At 41.6% G+C, this 24566-nt stretch overlaps 1 protein-coding gene across 1 annotated transcript in view; it reads left to right on the top strand.

Annotated features, from left to right (window-relative positions):
• The window catches only part of uvrag (UV radiation resistance associated gene), a 403204-nt gene that overhangs the window by 317262 nt on the left and 61376 nt on the right, over window positions 1-24566 (top strand). The window contains exon 13 of the mRNA XM_072477416.1: window positions 12528-12609. Within this exon, the coding sequence (XP_072333517.1) occupies window positions 12528-12609 (82 nt within the window). The remainder of the gene's footprint in view (window positions 1-12527; window positions 12610-24566) is intronic.

The raw sequence follows: 24566 nt of genomic DNA, 5'->3' as shown, positions 1-24566 counted from the left end.
TACTTTCTCGTAATAAATATCAGGCAGAGGGACAATATAATGGGGGAGCAAGGTGATGTGGCTAAGGATTCATAAAATGTCAAACCATATTTTTTGTAAACACTTCATTGCCACAAAAACATTTGTTTTCTATTAAAGGCCAAAAGGTTCTATCCATTTTCACTTAACTTTTTTTTAATTTAAAGAAGGGAAAGGTAGTAAGAAACTCCCAAGTTGTAACTTGCTGGTGTTTATAGTCCTCGAGACATTTTTATTGCAACCTCAAGGATTATCTTACATGGTATAATTGTAGTGGCGATGAACCACTGACAATTACACATACCTAATGTATAGATTTCAGCTAATACTGACAATAAGTTCCTTCATTGTCTGCCGGACTACTAAAGAACAGTAGTTTATAGTCATGGATGAAAGTGCACTTTAAGGCAGTGACATAGTGATTTATTAATGGAATCCATGAAAGTGGATTGAAATCATTGTAACAACAACTTGGTCTTGGACGGTGCCTTTTAAGGTAGAAAACATCAGATATTGAGTAACAGTCGGTGGCGTGTTCCTGAAGGAGACAAACTGCACTGTTGAGGTTTGAAGAGACTTTTGAAGATAGTTGACTTGTTTTAGAAAGAGAATATTATACATGTGGGCTCTTTATGACTCAAGATTCTACAACAAAGTTTGCTGGAAGGATGCACAAAGAGAAATTTGCAAAAATAAAGAATAAAAACGAGTCAAGGGGTGAGCTCAAATGTAGGATTGTAGGAGATTGGAAGTAATGTGGAGTAAGGCTATTGAGTAATTTGTAAACCGGAGTGTATATTTGTATTCATGCACTGCCAAAAGTGGGTAGGCGGAGGGGAGTACAACGGTGGAAGATTTATGTAAGGGAGAACACTTTTAAGTACTGGTGTTCAGGATGTATTTGAGCGTTGGACCTTGGAGAGATTCAAGAAACCAGGTATGGAACTGTTTAAGATGTATCAGGATTTGTAGGAAATGGGCACTTCACTTTCAAAAGCAAAATGAAGAATGGGCAATCGGCTTTAAAACAAGGTGGAGTTGAGAGATCAGGTGACCCACCTCCCTTCTTGTCTGTCATTATCTGTGAAATTACAGGAGGTTGACCTGCTTGTCTGGACAGGAATTAAAATGCAAAAAGCCTATACTTTCCATTGAAAAGATATTAAAATGCAACAGATCTTTCCCATGGATTTAATAGCTACAATTCTCCAAATACCGACAGAAACTAAGGCACAGTGGTCTTGCAGATTTGTCTGTAGAATGGAATTTCATAGAATTGTGGTGAGGAGAAGCCCTTTCACTTACAAGCAGATACAAATGGCTGAAATTCAAACCCTATGGTGTGTTAATGTTCAAGTTGTCCCAGACCATTGTATGGACAATGGAAAAGTGGATACGATGGTTACCTGACAAACCAGCTTATACAGAGAAACATTTATCAGCATACACTTTTGAGAGCAGCCTCAGTCAGTTAGGAAGACTAATCGGGCGGAAAAGACCCTCCCAGCAAAGAAAGGATGCTGCCTAAAATTCACTCGGAAGGCAGAGAATTGGAGTTAGCCTTTTACCTACCAATTTGAAGAACCAAGCCTACAAGGGTTTGTCGGCACCTTTACTGGAGCAAAGCCAGAAACCTATTGAAAACCACTTCAAATCCATTGCCAGAGACTTCCAACCTCCATTTCTTCAGTCCATCGAAAGAGAATCATCAAGGCCGCAATATATCACGCTTCCATCTCAAAACACTTCAAAAGTGCATGCTACCTATTTTGTAATCACCTTTTCTTCTTTGTGTTGTCATGTGAGAGTACCTTTAAGAAATGGGTGTTTAGAAAAATATCTGTAGCGGATGTACCTTTCAGAAATAGGTGTTTATCAGTGATATCAGAATGTGGGTGGAGCTGGGCTGTCTGTCTGCTTTTACTTTCACTTTAGGCTGTTTGCTACAGGGTGTGTTTAGTTTTGTTTTAGATTTGGAAAAGCTGCTATCACAGCATGATGTGTATGAATCTCTGCAAGCTTATGAATGTTCATTTGGTGATTTCAAAGTGGTAACTGTTCTCAGTAGTGAAGTTAAACCTGATGTCTTTCTGTAAAGAGGGTTCTTTTTGTTTTATGGATGTTGTAAAGAAAGATTAAGTGTTAGAGAGTAATGTATTCTTTGGGGGATTTATTGGTGTTGATAGTTGTTAAGATGTTTACTGTGGGTTTATAAAGTGTTAACTGGTTTCATAAATAAACAGTGTTTTAATTTAAAAGTACTGTCGATTTCTGTTGCATCACAGCTGCAGAGTAAGCTTGTGTGTTCCCCATAACCACAATCTATTCCAAGTTGTGGGTCAGGTGAACTCCATGATACACTTTGGGGCTCTCTAAACCCTGGCCCATAACAGTGTGCACTTGTGTGAATGGGTTTTGTTGCAAATAGGTTTGAAGTTGAGAAATGAACTTTTTTTTCACTTATGAGAAACCTGTCTTCTGTCAGTTTAAGTAGCAGTACTTAAAGGTTTAAAACACTCTTTCCCTTGAAAAACACATCTATCTGCAATCGGTCAAGAGTTTGAAAAAGTGACTGGGGCATCCTACCATCTCGCCCCTGCCTAATAATGTTCTTGGTGGAAAAGAGTTGGGATTGAAGAATATTTACAAAGTTTTAATGATGGATAAGATTACGGTTTGATGCTCACCCCAGGGTCAAACAGGTCACAGATTATACACCATCAGATTCAGCTTGATTAGAAACCCAGAATGGATGGTGAATAGGGTGTTAATGGAACAAAAGGAGTTGGTCGTTGCTGTTGCCATGCTGCAACAAGTTTAAATTCATCCAAAACTGAAGGGTCAGACAGATGTCATCAGTGTCATGGTGGAAAACGCTGTCACCATTTCAGATGATGAACCTTAAATTTACATTTGGCCAAAACCAACTACTACTTCAGGACCATTTTGCTACTTTTTTTATATGACCCAACAGTCTGCCTATTTAGTCTCTGCTACCTCCTCTTCCTGACATCTGGTGCTTGCCGTGGCTTCAATATGAGGCTTTGTGCATATTCCTTACCCAGTTCTGCCCCTCTATCCCTTCTAATTCTTCTCTTCCTGGCTATCCATTTCCACTGTCCTCATTTCTAATTGTAAGCCTGCTGAGGTGCCATTAGACTATGGGCGCAATTCTCCCAAAAGGGAACAAAGCCCCCTAGCGTTTAGCCGGGTATTTCTCGGCGCTCGCAGTGCTGAGAAACACGGCTATTCAATGCGACTCGCTTAGAATAAGGGGCCTGAACGGGGAACACACGGGCAAGGCCGCACATTGCCTGGCTTTGTACAGTAGGGAGCTGATCTCTGAGGCCCCCCTCCCCCTCAGCCTGAATGCTCTATGGAAAGTTCTCTTCCCCCCCAACCCCCCCCAAAACAACACCCAAGCCTGGCAGCCCCGGCCCGATCGCATGCACAAAGGAAATGCCAGCTCGGCACCTTGGCAGTGGTCAAATACACACGCTCCACTCTGAACCCAAGTTAATGTTTGTGATTTTCCCCTCCGAATCCCCTAGATAAATGTCGCGTGAGTTTCCAAACTCCACTTCCAAAAACATGCTTTAAAATCTTTTCTCATAATAATGCTTCCCCTTAACGGTTTGCATTCTGAAATCCAGTCCAGCTTTTACAAATGACTCAACCCAAGCTTCCATTCCACGTTTAACATCGAATCCTGTCCAGGATTATATACCACTCCCTTTGCCTTAACTGTTTCTCACAAAGCCCAATCCAGCCACCGATTTCCAAAGTTATTTCAATTCACATTCCACAGGCTGTAGTAAAATCTGAAACCTGAAAATCACTTCAGATATCTTTCTGCCGTTGGAGCTTTCTTCTCAAGTCTGTCTGTTTTTTCTGAACAGTGCTTTGTTCTAAGACAGTTAACCTCACATTTCTTGGAAACTTCTCTTTTATCTAGCTTCATTAACTAGGTGCTCTTCAGATCTCTGCACTTGTTTTCTTATCTATTACACCATGGTATGGCTTTTCTTCTGGCAAAGCTGAGCGAGATATTCCCCCTCTCAAATTAGCCTAACGAAAACTTTAAAGCTATTTTATTCTTACAAGGGCCTCCAATTGCTAATCAACCCCCACATGTGTTTGCCTTTTATTTATTCCTCACACCGTAACCCCCTCTAAGCACAATAAAGTCACAGAACTTGTTTTAAAAATATTTTATTGGTTTTACATGTATTTATAATAACATTTGCCAGGGCTATCATACAACAATAAAGATGAATCTATAAAGATGGGTGCATAAAAATAAAAAGATTAAAGACAAACAAACTGGTGTACATTAAAAGTAACATATGTGCACATGCGGGGCTCCTATTTTTGAGCCCCCTGTGGTCGGTTGCTGCAACCATACAGTTTTAATGTACATGCTACCTCTTGGTATTAGAACATACCAGTGGGTTTGTTTGGCATCAGCCGGGTGTGCTGTTGTAGTCGCACCCGTGTGTGTCCTCGCCACCTGTCCCTTCCGGCTCCCCATGCACTACTTGTCCTGTGTTTTTCTTGATGTCCTCTCCCCCTCCTGCCCCACCTCCCATCCTTTTATCCTTCTGTTGTCTGTTTCAGTCCTCCCTCCCCTCTCCCACCGCCACCACCCACTCTACCCGTCCCCTATTGATTGCTGGTCACAAACAGGTCTTGGAACAGACTGGTGAATAGCTTCCACGAGTTGTGGAAGCCTTCCTCCAATCCCCGAATGGCAAATTTTATTTTTTCTAATTTAAGGAATTCTGCCAAGCCTGACAGCCAGTCCCCGGCCCCGGGTGGCCCTGCTGATCTCCAGCGAAACAAAGAGCCTACGAATGGCAATCAGGGAGGCAAAGGCTAGGGCATCTGCCCCTCCCCGCAAAGAGCTCTGGTTGTTCCGGCACCCCGAAGATCACCACTAGTGGGCATGGCTCTACCCTCACTCCCACCACCCCGGATGTGGCCTCGGAAAAGGTGTTCCAGTACCCTAAAAGTCCTGGGCAAGACCAGAACATGTGGGTGTGGTTGGCCAGCCTCCATGGCACCGTCCACATTTGTCCTCCAGCAGTCCAAAGATCTGCAGATTAGGTGGATTGACCATGATAAATTGCCCCTTAGTGTCAAGAGAGTGAGATCGGGTTACGGGGATAGGGTGGAGGCATGTGGGCTTAAGTAGGGTGCTCTTTCCAAGGGCTGGTACAGACTCGATGGGCCGAATGGCCTCCTTCTGCATTATAGGGATTCTATACTCTTGTCCATGCTGTACCTGACCTACGATTATACTGTATTGAAGATGGGACATCAGCCCAACTTGGTGCCTGAAATGCACAAAGTTCCATTCCTCACCTTAATGAACACAAAACAAAAGGATTATATAATCTTTTGTAATAATCTTTATTGTCACAAATATGCTTACATTGCAATGAAGTTCCTGTGAAAAGCCCCTAGTCGCCACATTCCGCTGCCTGTCCGGGTACACGGAGGGAGAATTCAGAATTACCTAACAGCACGTCTTTCGGGACTAGTGGGAGGAAACCGGAGAACCCGGAGGAAACCCACGCAGACACGGAGAACGTGCAGACTCTGCACAGACAGTAACCCACCCTGGAATCGAACCTGGGACCCAGACGTTGTTAAGCCACAGTGCTAATCACTGTACTATCGTGCTGCCCAGACCTCCCTCTGCCATTTCATAATAGCCAGGTCAACAGCAGAAACTGTGTTCTGTCTTGCACTGGTGCCTGAGTACAGTAAATCACTACATTGCATGCACTGTTGCTAATTTAGACTCCTGCAGATTGTTCAAACTGTCCAAAAAGTTGATTTGTGGTTGGTTTGAAGTGGAAGAATCCAAAAACATAATCCTCAGGTTTTTTTTCTTTCCTTAAGTGATTGACTCACCCGAGTGTCCAGACCCTTTCCCTCTTTTTAAAAAAACTCATGTTTTCCTGCATTCCTCCATTTAACACGTGTATTGTTACAGCAAACCTCCTTTTACAGTTTGAATCTAACTGACTGACTACAGTGTATGCTACCAATTAAACATGCCAGGTGATGAATTAGCCAGGTTCAGCCCAAGGGCAGACTTTGTACATAATGGCCCTTTAGCATTGGGGCCATCCTAAAGCAAATATTCAATCCCCTGAAAGGGCAAACCTCAAGTAGCTCGACATGGGAAAGTTTATTTTATTTCGGTGTGGAATGAAAAAGCAAAATTATTAATGAATTCTTTTTGTGATAGGAGCTGACACTAAATTAATTTTTTGGGGGGTTGGGATGGATGGTATTCATCAAACCTGCATCTCCAGACTGCTGATTCCGAGGGAGGATTGATGTAGGAATTAAACTGACAAGTTGTGGCACTGCACGTGCAATTCACTCAGGGTGAGTCAAATCGGGCAGCAAAAGATGTTTCTCACCTAGCCATTTACACATCAGGAATGGGTAGGTAGGGGAATGAAAATATTTGGCATGCCATGAACAAGGATCGCTCACTCCAATAAATGTTCTTCCATTTTCCCAAGCAAACTTCCATTTCTTAATTTCATGGTAAGCACCAGCAGTCCAAAGACCTGAGGAATACAGTTCCTATGTCTGGGCTTCCCCATTCGTGTGCCTTAAATTTCCATCCTAAGGGCTCCCTCCACCTGCTTACGCCCCTGCTATTTGAATTCTCACTCTTCCATCGTGCTTACAGCCTCCATTGGTTATTGCCCTTTTCAGTAGTAGGACAAAAGGTGATTTTGAATGCAGTGTAGATTGTGACCATTGGTGTGCTGCAGGCATGTATTTTGACTTGGAATGTAATGTGATCAAAATTCTAGAGTTTGCTCAGCTTCTCCTTGAAAGTCAGGGAGAAATTTTAGAATGTGGCTACTTCTGGTAGTTTCGATGCTTCCCTTAGGAGATTGAGGGGGTTGGGCAGAGCGCTTGATGCAACAGATTGTGAAACAAATAAACTTGACAAGTCAAATGGCCTTTCCTCAGTCCATGGTTTGGCTCATGTTTGTTTTTGTTTAGTTCAAACTTTATCACAGTCATTTTTCTATTTGCATTAGTAAAGTGTGGGGGAGAGCATTCATTATCCCAAAACTTTTTTCCAACATCTCGGTTATGTCACAACTTTGTGCTGAAGAGGCATAACTATGTGATTGCATTCTTTCCCAGTGACCCTTTCAATGGCCCCTTTTCTGTTCACTCTGGCATATTTGTTAAAGCAGGAACTATTAACGGTTGAGGGGAGGAAAAAAAATGGAAGCTTTTTATGAAAATGTAACTGAATAGCATGTGTTTCAGATGGCTGGTAAATTTAAACATTCCTCTTCTTCCACAAGGTATTACCAAATGCAAATTTGTGTGAAAATCTAAGACTGCAGAACTGCTGCAAAATAAAGTTGGTAATTTTGATTTTTAAAGAGATATTTCCATTACTTGGCTTAACATCACCATGTCAATGTTTCTGTTATCACTTGATGAGAATGAGGAGAGGAAGTCATCATGGTATCCCCATTCCAGTTGCTCCCTTGATGGTCTGGACTGTGGCCCCAGAACACGCCACACTGCTTGATATGTTTATTATACAGTGTGGCATATGTAGACTGTATAGCATTCGTTGCAAAACCCTGTTGCTTAGGAATAATTGTGACACATGGGAACAGGATTAAGCCATTCAGTCCATCACGGCTACTTTGCCATTCACTTAAGTCATCATTGTCCTGGGCGGCACGGTGGCACAGTGGTTAGCACCACTGCCTCACAGCATGGAAGACCCGGGTTCCATCCCGACCCCGGGTCGCTGTCCGTATGGAGTTTGCACATTCTCCCCCTGTCTGTGTGGCTTTCACCCCCACACTTCAGATGTCAGGTCGGTGGATTGGCCACGCTAAATTGGCCCTTAATTGGAAAAAAAAGAATTGAATACTTTTATAAAAAAAAAAAAAATTTTTTTTAAATTGAGTCATGATTGACCTGTAGCTCAACTCCGTTTATCCATGTTCATTCCATATTCTGTACGCTTCCCAACCCCAAATTGATCTTGGGGCTTGACTTGTAGTTGTGCCCTGGCCTCAAAAGCCTTTGGAAGAAAGAGAATTCTAGATTTCTGCTACCTTGTGTTTTTGTAACTTAATCCAGTTGAAGAAATCTTATTATTAATCTTGGAGGCATGGAACTCCTTGAATCGTGATGTTTATTCTGTGTCGCTGGTTCTGACTCAATGATTGATCCTTGTAATTAATTTGTTGCTTCGCTCAGTGGAAAACGTCCAATCTTGTAGCACTGATAAGGTTTCACATTGACAGCCCCTTTGCTCGTATGAGCATTGACAGTGACTATGAACGACAGAAAGCACCACAGCCGAATTCTGCCAGCACTCGTACTTTCCAGTGAGAAATATTGGATGGCAGTCAGGGTAAAGAATCGTCCAAAATTCTGTTTGTAGTTTCCAACTTGGGTAATGCCTTTTTGATTCATCCTTGTCATGTCAGCATTGCTGTCAAGGACAGTACTGACTGCCCATCCCTAACTGCATTTGCAAGGATAGTGGTGAGCTGCCATCTTAAACCTCAGCAGCCGATGTGTTGGAAGGAATGGATTTCAGGATTTTGCCACAGCGACGGTGAAAGATTGATGATGTAGCTCTCCATGTATCTGCTGCCCTTGTCCTTCTAGGTGAGACAGGTTGCAGCTTTGGAAGGTGCTGTTGAAGGATCCTTGGAAAGTTGCTGCAAAGCATCATGTTGATAGTACACACTGCTGCTGTACGTTATTGACCCCATTCCTCTCCCTGGCTACCGTCTGAAACTAAGTCAGTCTATCACAAACTTGGTGTCATATTTAATCCTGAGTTGAACTGACCTCTCATTTGCGCCATCTCTTCAGAACACCTCTTCCATTTCCGCTTGACTTTGTCCTAATCTCATTTAACCTACTGCTGAAATGTTCATGCCTCTGTTATCTCTAGCCTTGCAATCCTGGTTGGTCTCCCACATTCTACTTCCATAACCTTGAAGCAATTCAAAACTCTGCGGCAAATCTTGTTCCTCTATCACTCGCATGCTTGTTGACTTTCATTGGCTCCTGGTCAATCAACAGCTTTATTTTGCAAATCTCATCTTTGTTTTCAAATCCCTCCATGGCTTTGCCTCTCTTAATCTCTGATCTCCTCGAAACCCACAAGCTTTCATGATCTCTGGGCTCCTCTAATTCTGGCCCCTTGTGCCCTCCTCTAATTCTGGCCTCTTGTGCATTCCTAATTTAATTTCTTCACTATTGGTGGCTGTTCCTTCTGATGCCGAGACCGCCAGCTGTGGAATTCCCTCCCTGCACTCCTCCTTCCATCTCTTCACCTTGGTTTCTTCATTTGTGACACTTCATAAAACCTATCTCTTTGACCAAGATTTTGTCATCTGATCCAATACCTCTTCTGTTGTGGGCAAAATCTTGGAAAGGTTTGTAAGAGATAGGATGTATAATCATCTGGAAAGGAATAATTTGATTAGAGATGGTCAACACGGTTTTGTGAAGGGTAGGTCGTGCCTCACAAACCTTATTGAGTTCTTTGAGAAGATGACCAAACAGGTGGATGAGGGTAAAGCAGTTGTTGTGGTGTATATGGATTTCAATAAAGCGTTTGATAAGGTTCCCCACGATAGGCTACTGCAGAAAATACTGAGGCATAGGATTCAGGGTGATTTAGCAGTTTGGATCAGAAATTGGCTAGCTGGAAGAAGACAAAGGGTGGTGGTTGATGGGAAATGTTCAGACTGGAGTCCAGTTACAAGTGGTGTACCACAAGGATCTGTTTTGGGGCCACTGCTGTTTGTCATTTTCATTAATGACCTGGAGGAGGGCGTAGAAGGATGGGTGAGTAAATTTGCAGATGACACTAAAGTCGGTGGAGTTGTGGACAGTGCGGAAGGATGTTACAAGTTACAGAGGGACATAGATAAGTTGCAGCGCTGGGCTGAGAGGTGGCAAATAGAGTTTAATGCAGAAAAGTGTGAAGTGATTCATTTTGGAAGGAATAACAGGAAGACAGAGTACTGGGCTAATGGTAAGATTCTTGGCAGTGTGGATGAGCAGAGAGAGCTCGGTGTCCATGTACATAGATCCCTAAAAGTTGCCACCCAGGTTGAGAGGGTTGTTAAGAAGGCATACGGTGTGTTAGCTTTTATTGGTAGAGGGATTGAGTTTCGGAGCCATGAGGTCATGTTGCAGCTGTACAAAACTCTGGTGCGGCTGCATTTTGAGTATTGCGTGCAATTCTGGTCGCCGCATTATAGGAAGGATGTGGAGGCATTGGAAAGGGTGCAGAGGAGATTTACCAGAATGTTGCCTGGCATGGAGGGAAGATCTTATGAGGAAAGGCTGAGGGACTTGAGGCTGTTTTCGTTAGAGAGAAGAAGGTTAAGAGGTGACTTAATTGAGGCATACAAGATGATCAGAGGATTGGATAGGGTGGACAGTAGTAGCCTTTTTCCTCGGATGGTGATATCTAGCACGAGGGGACATAGCTTTAAATTGAGGGGAGATAGATATAGGACAGATGTCAGTGGTAGGTTCTTTACTCAGAGAGTAGTAAGGGCGTGGAATGCCCTGCCTGCAACAGTAGTGGACTCGCCAACACTAAGGGCATTCAAATGGTCATTGGATAGACATAAGAACGATAAGGGAATAGTGTAGATGGGCTTTAGAGTGGTTTCACAGGTCGGCGCAACATCGAGGGCCGAAGGGCCTGTACTGCGCTGTAATGTTCTATGTTCTAAATTCTATGTTCTGTACAAAACACTGAAATCCTCGGCGAACATCTCCATTCTGACCTTGGATTGGCGTGAAGGTCATTGATGAAAGAGCTGAAGATGGCTGGATCTCGGACATGACTCAGAGGCATACCTGTAGTGGTGTCCCAGGACTGAGATATTGGTCTCCAACAACCACAACCATCTTCCTTCATGCTAGATATGGCTCCAACCAGTGGAGAGTTTTCAACAGGGCCGAGGTGGAGATGGTTGACAGCTTCAAATTCCTAGGTGTGCACATCACCAAATACCTGTCCTGGTCCACCCACGTCGATGTTTCGACCAGGAAAGCACGACAGCTCCTATACTTCCCCAGGAAAACTTAAGGAAATTTGGCATGTCCTCGTTGACTCATACCAACTTTTACAAATGCACCATAGAAAGCATCCTATCTTGCTGCATCACAGCCTGGTATGGCAACTGCTTGGCCCAAGACCATAAGAAATTTCAGAGAGTGGTGAACATCGCCCAGTCCATCACACATACCCACTTCCTATCCATCGACTCCATCTACACCTCCCGCTGCCTTGGGAAAGCGGGCAGCATAATCAAAGACCCCTCCCATCCGGCTTACTCGCTCTTCCAACTTTTCCCGTCGGGCAGGAGATACAAAAGTCTGAGAACACGCACAGACAGATTCAAAAACAGCTTCTTTCCTGCTTTCACCAGACTCCAAAATGATCCTCTTATGGACTGATCTGATTAATATTACACTCCTGTATGCTTCACCCGATACCTGAGTCTTTGTATTTACATTGTGTAGGTTGTGTTGCCCTATTCTGTATTTTCCTTCATGTACTAAATGATCTATTTGAGCTGCACGCAGGAAAATACTTTTCACGGTACCTGGTACACATGGCAAAAAACAAATCCATCCATCCAATTTTTTGCTGACTTAAATTTTCCTTTTTCCTTCATGTCACACTTGGTCAAATGCTGCCTTGATGTCAAGGGCAGTTACTCTGACCTCGCTTCTGAAATTCGGTTCTTCTGTCCTTATCAAGGCTGTAATGAGGTCTGGAATCGAGTGGTCCTGGCAGAACCCAAACTGAGCATTGGTGAGCAGATTATCGTGCAAGAGTCACTCGATCGTACCAGTGATGGCACGTTACATCGCTTTGCTGAAGATTGAGTAGACTGATGGGGTGATAATTCGCCAGGTTGGGTTTACCCTGCTTTTTGTGGACATGACGGACTGGACAATATGAAATGAAAATCGCTTATTGTCAGAAGTAGGCTTCAAATGAAGTTCCTGTGAAAAGCCCCTAGTCGTCACATTCCGGCGCCTGTTCGGGGAGGCTGGTGGAATTGAACCGTGCTGCTGGCCTGCCGTGATCTGCTTTCAAAGCCAGCGATTTAGCCCAGTGTGCTAAACAGTCCCTCTTCCACCTTGCCAGGCAGATGCCAGTGTTGTAGCTGTATTGGAACAGCAGCTATTCTGGAGCACAAGTCTTCAGTACTATTGTCAGAATTTTGTCGGGGTCCACGGCCTTTGCTGTGTCCAGTGTGTTAACATTTCTCTCAACTGAATGTGATATAGGAGTTCAGAATAATGTTATGTTCAAAGCTCAATTATACCTTGTGTCACTGATAATAGTAATGTGAAACCAAATGCAATGTAAACTTATAATTTACAGTCCTTGTTTCCCCCAGACAGTTGTTAACTAGGCTCTCCTGTGTTTGTATTCACAGGTTCCCTCTGTATCCAAGAGGAGGAGGAGAAAGGTTTCAGTTTGAATATGGAGTTTATTTACTAAACAAAAATATCGCACAGGTAGGTCTATGATGGTGTTGAGGCAGGTGTAGGTTAGACTTTAGGATTTGTTGGGTGTTATGAATTTTTTCTTTCCTTCCAGCGTCTTTAGATTGTATTGTGAAACACAACACTTTGCACATACAATAGCTGCAAGATTTTCAGATACCTGGTAATGTCACTACTTTAGTTCGACAACCTTCAGTTGTGCATTGTGCCTCAGCTAAGGAGAAAATAATTCCATCACTGAGCTATTTTATACATAGCCGTTATTGTACATTGACCTAAATGTTTTGCTGCTCATTAAAGCTGTGTCAGCTTACTGTTTTTAATGACTAGAGTGTACATTTTCATGGCAGTTGTGAACGCTGTGTCTTCTGAGGCCATTTTGACCCAGTTCTCTTCTATTTTTGCATCAAATAGTATTTTGCCCTCACTTTTTGTGCCACAATCGAGAACAAATTTGGAGTTTGTGAAAAGAGTGTAGCAAATATTACTGCTCTGAATTCAGGTTTGAGTCTGTCACAGTGAATAGTTCAAAGCAGGATTGGTGGGTGAAAATTTTAGGATCACAAACTCCCAAGAATGGAAAATATTCCTTCTGTTGGAAAGTGTTCAAAAATTGGAGATGGCTCTTCCAACGTTGATTGGACAGATCGTAAACTCAAAATGATCCAACACTCTGCCTTTACTCCACATTTTCTACTAGTGTGACTGCCATTTCCTTCAACTGTTGACTCAGATCACAAGTTGCAGCCATCTGACTCCTCTTGGATCATTCTCTCAGTAAGACCCTCCAGTTCTCCTTGCCAATTCCCCCACCCAAATTGCTGCACCTAGTTGTCAAGTTATTCAAATGTTTGACTCTATTACTCCATCTGAAAATGTATTCCATATATTGGTATGTTTGTTTGTGTCGTTGCCCCGGCTAAATTATATGTGTGCGTAGTTATGGAGCAAAATGAGTGGTTCCATGCAAACAGCTAGCAAGTTGGCAATGCATTGCTGTGCAAAAGTTTAAAAGTGCCACTCATTGAAATAACTGCACAAACAAAGAAAACTTACAAGGAACATGGCTCTATGTGTGTGCATATTTATGTTTGTTTGTGCGTATGGTGGCACGGTGGCCCAGTGGTTAGCACTGCTGCCTACGGCACTGAGGACCTGGGTTCAATCCCGGCCCCAGATCACTTGCACATTCTCCCCGTGTCTGCATGGGTCTCACCCCCCACAATCCAAAAAGATGTGCAGGGTAGGTGAATTGGCCACGCTAAACTGCCCCTTAATTGGGAAAAAATAGAATTGGGTACTCTAAATGGTTTTTTTAAATGTTTGTTTGTGTATGTATGAATATTTCATAACATCAGTTCTTAATTTGCCTTTTATTTATTTGAAGCTTTGTCCGATCCTCCTGGTCTAATTTAAAATAATTTTTCTGATTTATCACTATCTTGGGGAAACTAATCTTCATTCAGTGGCATTGCAGCCATAGAGAACACATAACTTGGGGAATTGTGGGTTTAAACGTTGTAAAAGTCCTTCCTGTTTATTTCCTTTCTTCCCATTTCTTTTTTTTGTTATTGTGGTCAGTTGACCCATAATCCGGATGTGCCTTGAAGCAGAAGCTTCAGTTGTAACAGCCTGCTTGTCAGAACACCGTGTTCCTAGGTTTTGTATTTTGGAAGGGAGTGGATCCCAGGACCCAGGTTTGGAGGGAGTCAGTTAGAGTGTGTGCATTGGCGCGTATGCCACTGCGTAGCCTGCTCTGACTCTTTCAAGTGTTCAAGTGCTGTGGGCTAAGAGTCACAAGACCAAACCGGGTACACATAGCACATTTCCTTCCCTAAAGGGCATTAGTTAAACAGTTAGGTTTTACAATGATTCGGTAGTTTCATGTTCAATATAATTGATACTAGCATCTTAATTTCAGCTTTATTGAATTCACTGAATTTAAATTACCCAACTGCTGTGGTGAGATGTGAGCTCATGTTTCCGGATCATTAGCCTAGGCCTCTGGATTACTAGCTCGGTAACATGTATGCTGCAATATCTCAACGATATTGGTGAATTGTTAGCATCATTAATTCTTGAAGCATCTCACTTTAGCTATTTCCAGCAACGGTATTAGCATTTTATTGCTAGATTAATGTGTTTTCCTGAAGTGTGTGATCGTTCATTTTCCTGATCTTTGAAGCAAAAATCACAGAATTGTTATGGAGCTTCCATTTATCCCATCGTGCCTGCACCTGCTTTTCAAACTAGCATCAGGGCTCAGTGCCATTTTCCTGTCTTTTCCTGTACCCCTGCACATTGTTTCTATTCAAGTATTCATCTCATGCCCCCTCAAATGCCTCAATTGACTTGCCTTCACCACACTTGAGGGGCTGGTTTAGCGCAGGGCTAAATCGCTGGCTTTGAAAGCAGGCCAGCAGCACGGTTCAATTCCCGTACCAGCCTCCCCGAACAGGCGCCGGAATGTGGCGACTAGGGGCTTTTCACAACTTCATTTGAAGCCTACTTGTGACAATAAGCGATTTTCATTTCATTTTTTCACTTCCAGGCAGTGCATTCCAGACGCAAACCACCCGCTGTGTAAAAAAGTTTTTTTGCACATCACATTTGCTGCTTTTGCAAATCACTTTAAATCTGTACCATCTTGTTCTTAATCGTTATACGAGCGGGAGCACCCGGCTCTGGGTCACTGTCCGTGTGGAGTTTGCACATTCTCTCCGTGTTTGCGTGGGTTTTGCCCCCAAAACCCAAAGATGTGCTGGGTAGGTGGATTGGCCATGCTAAATTGCCCCCAATTGGAAAAAATGAATTGGGTACTCTGAATTTATTTTTAAAAATACGAACAGGAGCAGTTTCTCCCGATCTACTGTCTCCAGCCACCTCATATTTTTGAATGTCTCTATTAGACCTCCTCTTAGCCTCCTTCACTCTAAGGCGAACAGTCCCAACCCCTCCAATCTATCCTCATAACTGAAGTTTCTCATCCCTGGAACCATTCTTGTAAACTCTTCTTCACTCTCTCCAAATGTCTACACATCCTTCCTATAGCGTGGCATCCAGAGCTGTGCACAATATTCGAGCTGTGTTTTACTGGTGTCTTGTATAAATTCAGCTTAATTCCTTGCTCTTGTACTCTATCCCCCTATTAATAAAGCCCAGAATACTATATGCTTTATGTTTGTCCAGTGCATTCTTTCAGAATTCCTTTCCATTTATCCACACATTGACATATAATGTCAGCCACAACTCAATTGTGTCTCAGTCAAAAGGTCATGGGCTCAAATTTCAATCCAGAGACTTGAGCATATATTCTAGGATGGCATTTCAATGCATCCTGAGGGAACTCTGCAGTTTTGAGTGTGCACTACACTGTCAGAGGTGCTGTCATTCAGATGAGATTTGGGTGGATATAAATGGGTGCCGTAGTCAATGATGGATGTGAAATGGTGCCCTGGCCAATGATGAAATGAAAATGAAATAAAAATCGCTTATTGTCAGAAGTAGGCTTCAAATGAAGTTCCTGTGAAAAAGCCCCTAGTCGCCACATTCCGGCGCCTGTTCGGCGAGGTTGGTACAGGAATTGAATCATTCTGCTGGCCTGCCTTGGTCTGCTTTAAAAGCCAGCGATTTAGCCCTGTGCTATGATTATTCCTCATTATCTGCTCATTATCACAGTGCTGTTTGTGGGACTGTACTCTGCTCAATTTGGCAGCTGCATTTTCTATATTACAACGGTAACTGCACATCAAACAGATTTCACTGAAAAGGCTTTTGGGGCATCATGAAAGCTGCAAGTCTGTCTTAAATTATTGTCTGTGTGGAAATGAAAAATGGCACATTGAGCAGCACTATTTTGGGATTGAAATATATTGTTGGGGTAGAATATAGATACTCTATCTAAAAATGCTGTGCCTGACTTTGGACTCCTTGATGCTGAAACTGGTTGCCTGAAATGGAAAGTTTCCAACAAAAAGACCGTGTAATATATATTACCTTTAACATGAAATGTCCCAAATCATGGAAGCACAGTGGTTAGCACTTTTGCTTCATAGTGCTAGGGTTCCAGGTTTGATTCCCACTTGGGTCACTGTCTGCGTGGAGTCTGCACATTCTCCCCGTATCTGCGTAGGTTTCCTCCGGGTGCTCCAGTTTCCTCCCACAAGTCCCAAAAGACGTGCTTGTTCGGTGAATTAGACATGCTGAATTCTCCCTCAGTGTACCTGAACAGGCGCAGGACTGTGGCGACAAGGGGCTTTTAACAGTAACTTCATTGCAGTGTTAATGTTAGTCTACTTGTGACAATTATAAAGATTCTTATTAAAAAATTACTTCCCAAGAGTATTATTGAATACAACTTAATACAGAGCCACATAGATTTACTTGTACAGATGACCAAGATTGGTCAAAGAGGTAGGTTTTCAGCAATGTGTAAAAAGGACAGGGAGGTGCAGCGGTGGAGAAATAGCCCGCTGAAACATAGCTGTCACTGGTGGAGCAATGACAATCGGGTTGCTAAGAGGCCAGAATTGGAGAAGCGTTACAGGCCTGGAGAAGTTTATAGAGCTGAGAGGGCGATCCCATTGGGAAATATGGAAGCGAGGATGAGAACATTTAAAATGGTTGTGGTGTAAACGGGGTGATGGGTGAAAGGAACTTGACGAGTTTATCCCCCTGATATGGACAGTATTCACAAAACAAAATGTTACTGAGTTGGTTAGATAGCATCATCTATCTACCCACTAAACCTGGTGAGTGTCACTTGTTAAGATCCCGGACCAGACACCAACATTTTTTAGGATACCAAACAAGAACTTCAAACACTTTTAATTTATAAAACTGAGGAAAGGATGCTTCGCCCCAGGAGTGATTACTCTGACCAACAAGTATCTTTTATGTTAAAATAAACTTTAATTTAAACACAAAACTAACCACACTAACATCAAATAGAATAGCTTTACAATTACACTCCCATCTCCCTGAGCATTTGGTAAAGCTTCTGTTCAACTTTTAAAATTCTAGCAGACCGCAAAGCTGCAGACAGACCTGGCTCCTCCCATTAATTACATCATCAGTATTCCACTTTAGTTTACCATCACTGAAGTTGGTTGAAGTAGGAATATCGAAACAGGAGTAGACCATTTAACCTCTCCAGACTATTCCACCATTCAGTAACACCATAGCTGATCTATAACCTCAATCCACATGTCTGCCTTTGCCCATAAAACCTTTGGTTAACAAAAATCAGTCAATATCTGACTTAACATTAAGCATTAACTTTGTAGAAGGGAATTCCAAACTACTACTTCCCTTTATGTGTAAGTGTTTACTAACTTCACTACTGAAAGTCCCAGTTTAATTTTTAAGTTATGCCCAAACCCAAGATTTCCCTACTACATCGGACCTGGTTTCTCTGAATCCACTTGATCCGTTCTCCTTAATATTTTAAAGCTAGTGCTCTCATGGCTGCCTTGGCCAGCATCAGATAACTCTGATAACTCAGAGTGAGGATTGAACCTGCATCTTCCAGTTATACCAGGTGGCGCCTTTATCACAACAGCCATTACAGCTCAATACTTATACAAAAAATTAAGTTAACGGATGATTACAATATTTGGAAGATTTAACCGCTTAGATTGATAAAAGTAAAACTCTGTGTACTCTTGGGATATTTTGTCAGATGAATTTGCACAGCTGAATATATGTACTAGCAAGTATTCGTTGAGTATGCCAACGCGTTGATGAATTACTCCTGCTTGCCTGAGAAAGATTATACATTGGTCATTCTTCAGTACACCGGTGTGCAACCTGCAATCAACAGAATTGGCCTCTGTGTATGACAGTTATCAGTGAAATATATTTTTGCTATAAATACAGATGTATACCCACTCACAGGAACATTGTCTGCAAAAACATTTTGCAAATTTGAAACTGCTCATCTCACCTAAAGGCTTATTTGTTTCCACTGTCTAAAAGTATTTTGGAGCATCAAAGTTATTACTTTTTTAAAAAACATATTTATATAGAATTCTATCAAACCTCCTCACTCTTGCACCCTAATCTTCGCATTCAACTGCATATCAAATATATAAACTGTTGTTACCTTTGTTCCTACCTGTTAGATTATTCCAAATATTTGTCACTACATTAAGTTCTTTCTAATGTCTATCTTTAAATTCACTGCTTAAATTTATATGCTCTGCTCCTTCTTACTTTACTGGCATTGAAATAATACTCTTGTTAAGTATTCCATTTACTATTTTACATATTGCAGTTAATTTCCTGTATAGCTTTACTTGATAGATGCCCACATATTAATCTATCTTCATAATTCATACCCTTTATAGTTCATCAGGATCATTCTTGAAACAGTGGAGAAAGCAAAAGGGATGTAGAGCACAGTGATAGGCAACCTCAAAGGAAGCAAGTGTAGCACACATGAACAGAAGGGACTTGTTGGACTTCTGGATTAACGCCTACTCCTGTACCCAGGTTTACCAGATCATTGGGGAAATAAACATCAGTTGAAAGTCAGTAATGTATTGCAGTGATGAGAGGTGCAGCTGTGAAACCAATAGAGCTTTCACTTCTTGCGCATTTTGCATATCAGTAGGGTTATTTTCTGGCCTGGAAGGGAAACTAATTAATTAGAGAGAATTTAGATGTGGCAACATTCCAGCTTAACCCTTCTCGTCTATAATGGAATTCTTGTCCCATATCATGGAATGGAAGTCATCTTTTAAGTGGTTCCAAAGTATTTGAATGTTGCTTTCATCTTGGTGTTAGTTTATAAAATGAATACTTTGTTTAGCATTGTGAGACTTTGCTGTACTATTAACTGCAGGATGGGTGAGGAGTAGGGCGGCATGTGGCGCTGTGGTTAGCACTGGGACTGCAGCGCTGAGGACCCGGGTTTGAATCCCAGCCCTGGGTCACACTCTGTTTCACCCCCACAACCCAAAGATGTGCAGGTTAGGTGGATTGGTCATGCTAAATTGCCCCTTAATTGGAAAAGAAAAAAATGATTGGCTACTCTAAATCTATTTAAAAAAAGGATGGGTGAGGGGTGTAGTCTTGCGAAAGATTATTGTTCGCATTTTGCACGTTATACAATTAATCTGAGAATTTGTGGCACACTTTGCATTGCCTTTGTCTTGTTACGTAGAATTTACAACACAAAAACAGACTATTTGGCTCAATTGGTTTGTGCCTGTGCCTATGCACCAAATCCAGAAATGCCAGTTCCCTCGTAGGCCCTGTCACCAGCTGCTCCAAAAAACCATCCTTTCAACATTCCACCTTTTCTTGCGATCCACTACCAACCTGATTTTCCCAGTCCACCGGCATATTGAAGTCCCCCATGATTATTGTAATATTGCCTTTTCCACATGCCTTTTCTATCTCCTGATTTATTTTTTTGCCCCACATCCTGACTACTGCTAGGGGAGCCTGTACATAACTCCCATCAGGGTCGTTTTACCTTTTGCGATTCCTCAACTCTACCCACCGAGATTCTATGCCTTCTGATCCTATATCGCTTCTTGCTATCGATTTAACTTCATTCCTTACTAACAATGCTATTCAGAATACCAAGATAAAGAATATATTTGATTTAACTATAATTAGTATGCCAAATGTTGCCACAATGTGTCTGATTCTAGCATTAAATTATTGGTGGTCCCAAAATAAACTTCACACCCCAGTGCACACTACCCACGGAGATTTGACAAATTCAGATAAAAATAGAGACTGCGTTGGTGAAAGACCTGGAATTACATCTTGCTTTTTCTCTATTCTTTTCCCATATGTTTTAAACCAACAAATTAAATACTTATGAAGAACAGCGAATGTGCCTTCTCTCCCTTTGGCAACGTAAAACATTCAACCATAGCTCGAACATTAATCCTGTTTCACAGTATGGTCATACTCATCTGAATAAATGCAGGCAAATAGGAAGAGCAACTTTTATAATTGCCTGGTGTTTTCACTGATTCATTTCATTTTTAATAAACATAACGGGAAATAATTCTTAATTTTGGCTATTTGCATTTTCCAATGCATACTGTGCTCCAGAAATTAAAAAGCAGAAATAGTGATGATATTTCTTTAGGCACTTAGTATATGTTCCTTAGTTAATGTGGCTATATTATCATTTCTTTTTAAACTAAAATTATACTTCACAATGTTTTTATGGTTGAAAACACCCATGTTGCATTTAGTACATTGATATTTTTGTATCTATTTTAAGTTTGGTTTTAATTTCCCAAATGGCACTGTCTAGACCTGATAAAAGTACGCTATTAATTTCATGGTTGGTCTGGATGCCATTACTTATCTTGGTTTTCTTGAAACGTTGCAATCAAAAAATGAACAACTTTCTATAAGAAATTATTTACACAATTCACACATATTTCTCTCCTCCCCTCCTCTTCCAGATTACGTTAAAACAAAATGAACCAAGAGCTGTTGCATTGACAATTATAATTAAACATCAGAAATTGAATAGTGTTATCATTTTAATTCATGAAAGGAAGTTTCAAATACCTTGCTGTTATTTTCTCAATCTGTTAAAATTCCTGCCGTTGTTAATGTTGGAGATGTCGCAAACCTTGAGCATTGCTTCTATCTAATCCCAGAAAATGAAGGAAAGACCTGCATTTCTATAGGACCTCTCAGGATGAACCGGCACTTTACAGCTAATGAAGTACTTTTGAATTGTAGCCACTGTTGTAATGCAGGGAAGCTCATCATCCAATTTGTGCTCAGCAAACTCCTGCACATGTTGTTTTTTTTTTTGCTCGGTTTGGTCCCCTCAAGCTAGGTAATTTGTCCTTCAATGATGGAAAAGCAATCTATGGCTGGCCTAATCTTGGCTGGCACTCATATCTAAGAAGGAGAGTGTTTAAAGTCTTTAGCTATAAATGCAAGTTGTTTTCATAGAATAAGTGAGCCCATTCCTTATGGGCAAGCAGAAATTCTGTGAAGACACATAACTGAGTTGTCAAAAAACATTTTTGTTCCACCAGTATTTTTGAGTTTCAGCCAATTAGTGTGTATGGAAAATCATTCTCTTCTCCCACGTGCCTTTATCAATCAAAGCCAACAACAAGCAGTCATGGGGCTAACTATAACATAATTAGATATGGAATAAAGCTTTCTCAATTTGTTCCAATAATTTACCTATAATCATTCTATCAGAAGAGCACATTGTAATTAAAGCCATTACACCACTGAGATTCTCCACTTACCGACTATCATGTTGCTGCTCTGGTGAAAGTGCTATAATGTAAATAAAATGTTGTCTTTGCTTCCAGGAGTACAAAGATTCACCAATAAAGCTGTGTTTCACCAAAGCTGCTACAGCCCAAGGTAGAAAGATTAGCAGTAACTCATGGATGTTAATCCATTGCAAAGAAAACCTCAGTTGAAAGAAGATAGTCACTTTAATTTGGGAATTTAATTTATGCACGGTATGACCCCACAATATGGAACAAGACGATGGTGACTAGATTATCTCTCTTAGTGATGTCTGTTGAGGACATTAGAACTGACCAGGACCATAAGGAAATCTCCACTGCTCGTCTTTGAAATAGAGCCGTGGTATCTTTCTTTGTCCACTGGAGTGGACAGGCAACGCGACTTAATAGAGGCATACAAAATGATCAGGGGGTTGGATAGGGTGGACAGTGAGAGCCTTCTCCCGCGGATGGAAATGGCTGGCACGAGGGGACATAACTTTAAACTGAGGGGTAATAGATATAGGACAGAGGTCAGAGGTAGGTTCTTTACGCAAAGAGTAGTGAGGCCGTGGAATGCCCTACCTGCTACAGTAGTGAACTCGCCAACATTGAGGGCATTTAAAAGTTTATTGGATAAACATATGGATGATAATGGCATAGTGTAGGTTAGATGGCTTTTTTTTCGGTGCAACATCGTGGGCCGAAGGGCCTGTACTGCGCTGTATTGTTCTATGTTCCTCCTAAAGATGGCACTCCCAACAGTGTAACACTCCCTAAGTACTGCACTGAAGTGTCAGTCTACATTCTGTGCTCCAGTCTCTGGAGTGGGATTTCCATTGAGCCATGGCTGACATGCATAATGCATTTTAAAAAAAAGTTTTGAATTTATAGCCTGAATTCTTTCAGAAGCAAGATCTGGTATTTCGATCAGTGCATACTTAGTTGTATTATCTACATTTCCTTCGAAACCTCAACATATTTACATCCATTCAACTCCTGGGGAAGGGAGACAATTTCTGGGTGTCTTTAAGAAGCTTGTCTTGATGTAAACACTTAAAGAACATTCTTGCAGAAATTGGTGTCTTATATAATTTAATTGGTAAATTACATCTTGACAATGGGCAATTACATCTTGACCTATAACCACCGGTTTAAAACGTTGCTGTTAATAAACATGTTCAGTGAAGCGCTGGCCCCCTCTATTCCATTAACTGTGCCCGTCCCTGTTACTCCAACTTGCCATCTGATCAGCAACTTAGGTCTCACTTTCTGGAATTCCTTCCTCAAACTCCACTTCCCCCTCTCCTCCTTACAACTAGCCTTTTGACCTTGCTCGGTTTCCCTGTGTGCTTGGACCCATTTCTTTAATAAGCAAGTGTAAGTTTTGCGTAGCAAGGTTATCCAGAAATCTGTTTTAAGCTGTGCTGCAGAACCAAATAGCATGACTTTGGAGGGGCTAGTCTTTCATATTCGCTATCAGCACAGTTAATTAACCTTCTTATTACTAAAGTCCCTTCTACATACTGCATCCTTGCAAAGCTCTGTATAGACCACTATCAGACTTTTTTCTCTGAATTAATTCCTGACATGAGTCCTGCCAACTGTTGGTGACCTCCATGACACTCAAACCATGAGGAAAGTCATCTCAAAAAGCAATGTAAGACAAATATTCATTTTTATAACTGACTTTAGCTCCATTATTGTTCTGCACGGTGTATTCCCAAACAAATCTTTGTGGAGAGCATTAAAGTAACTACATTAACTAATAATTCCAGGTGGACACTGCAATGCAATCCTGAGTGTTGCAATGGTGAAGGTGCAATCTTTTGGATGTGAGATCAAATGGAAGCCTGCATCTGCCTTTTCAGGTGGGCATAGAAGGTCAAATGGCACTGCTTGAAGAAGTGCTGGGAGTTTGAGTTCCTGGGTCAACAGCCCCACAAAAAAAAGATTAATTGCTCTTCATCTCCTTTACCATTTGCTGTGTGCTTATTAGATGCTGTGATTGCCTGTCTAAAAGTGGTAACTATCAAACAAAATTCATGAAGAACTTTATGACCTCAAGTCTGAAATAAATGCAAGTTCTCTTTTTGATGAAACTTGTGCTCTTATAATCAGAAGGGAAGAATCAGGTTTCCGACTGCCCGATGTTATTGTCAAAACATACTAGCTCCTATAGTCTCTACCCCACCACCCCACATCCAACAGGGAATGTAGCTTAGTGACAGTTTTATAGATTTAAATTCCAAATATGTGGATGTTTTGGCAGTCTCTAGGCAGTTTGCAAATGCAGTTTATTACTGATTGACTCAACTATAAGTTGTGAATGTAGCTGGTTTAAAGAGGACAGTTTCTTTTTTTTATATTCCAGAAGATGATTGCGATGGTTTACCTTCTGATGAATTACTTTTTTTTTAAATGCATTTCAATGAAATGCTTTTTCCTTTGTGTTTAAAATTGATCCCAGACAGCTGGCTAGAAGCCAGTAACAGCATGTAATCTTTGAAGTCCTCTCCACCTGGAGATGAATTTTTATTTATAACTTGTGTTTGAGGTAACTTGATACAGCAGAGCTGAAAGTTGTAGCAGGTGCTATCACTGTGCTGAGAATCCCTTTTTGCATATTGGCTTGGCTGCAAAAGAGGAAGGAATCTGTGCAGTCTGCTTCACTTCAAGCACCAAGCATTTTGTTTATAAATTTCCTTTCATTGAGGTAACATGTCAGAGGAC

The sequence above is a fragment of the Scyliorhinus torazame genome, chromosome 15, assembly GCF_047496885.1.
Source record: "Scyliorhinus torazame isolate Kashiwa2021f chromosome 15, sScyTor2.1, whole genome shotgun sequence".
In the NCBI taxonomy this organism is placed as follows: Eukaryota; Metazoa; Chordata; class Chondrichthyes; order Carcharhiniformes; family Scyliorhinidae; genus Scyliorhinus; species Scyliorhinus torazame.
Note: the sequence above shows the minus strand (reverse complement) of the source record. Positions and strands in the feature narration are given on the sequence as shown.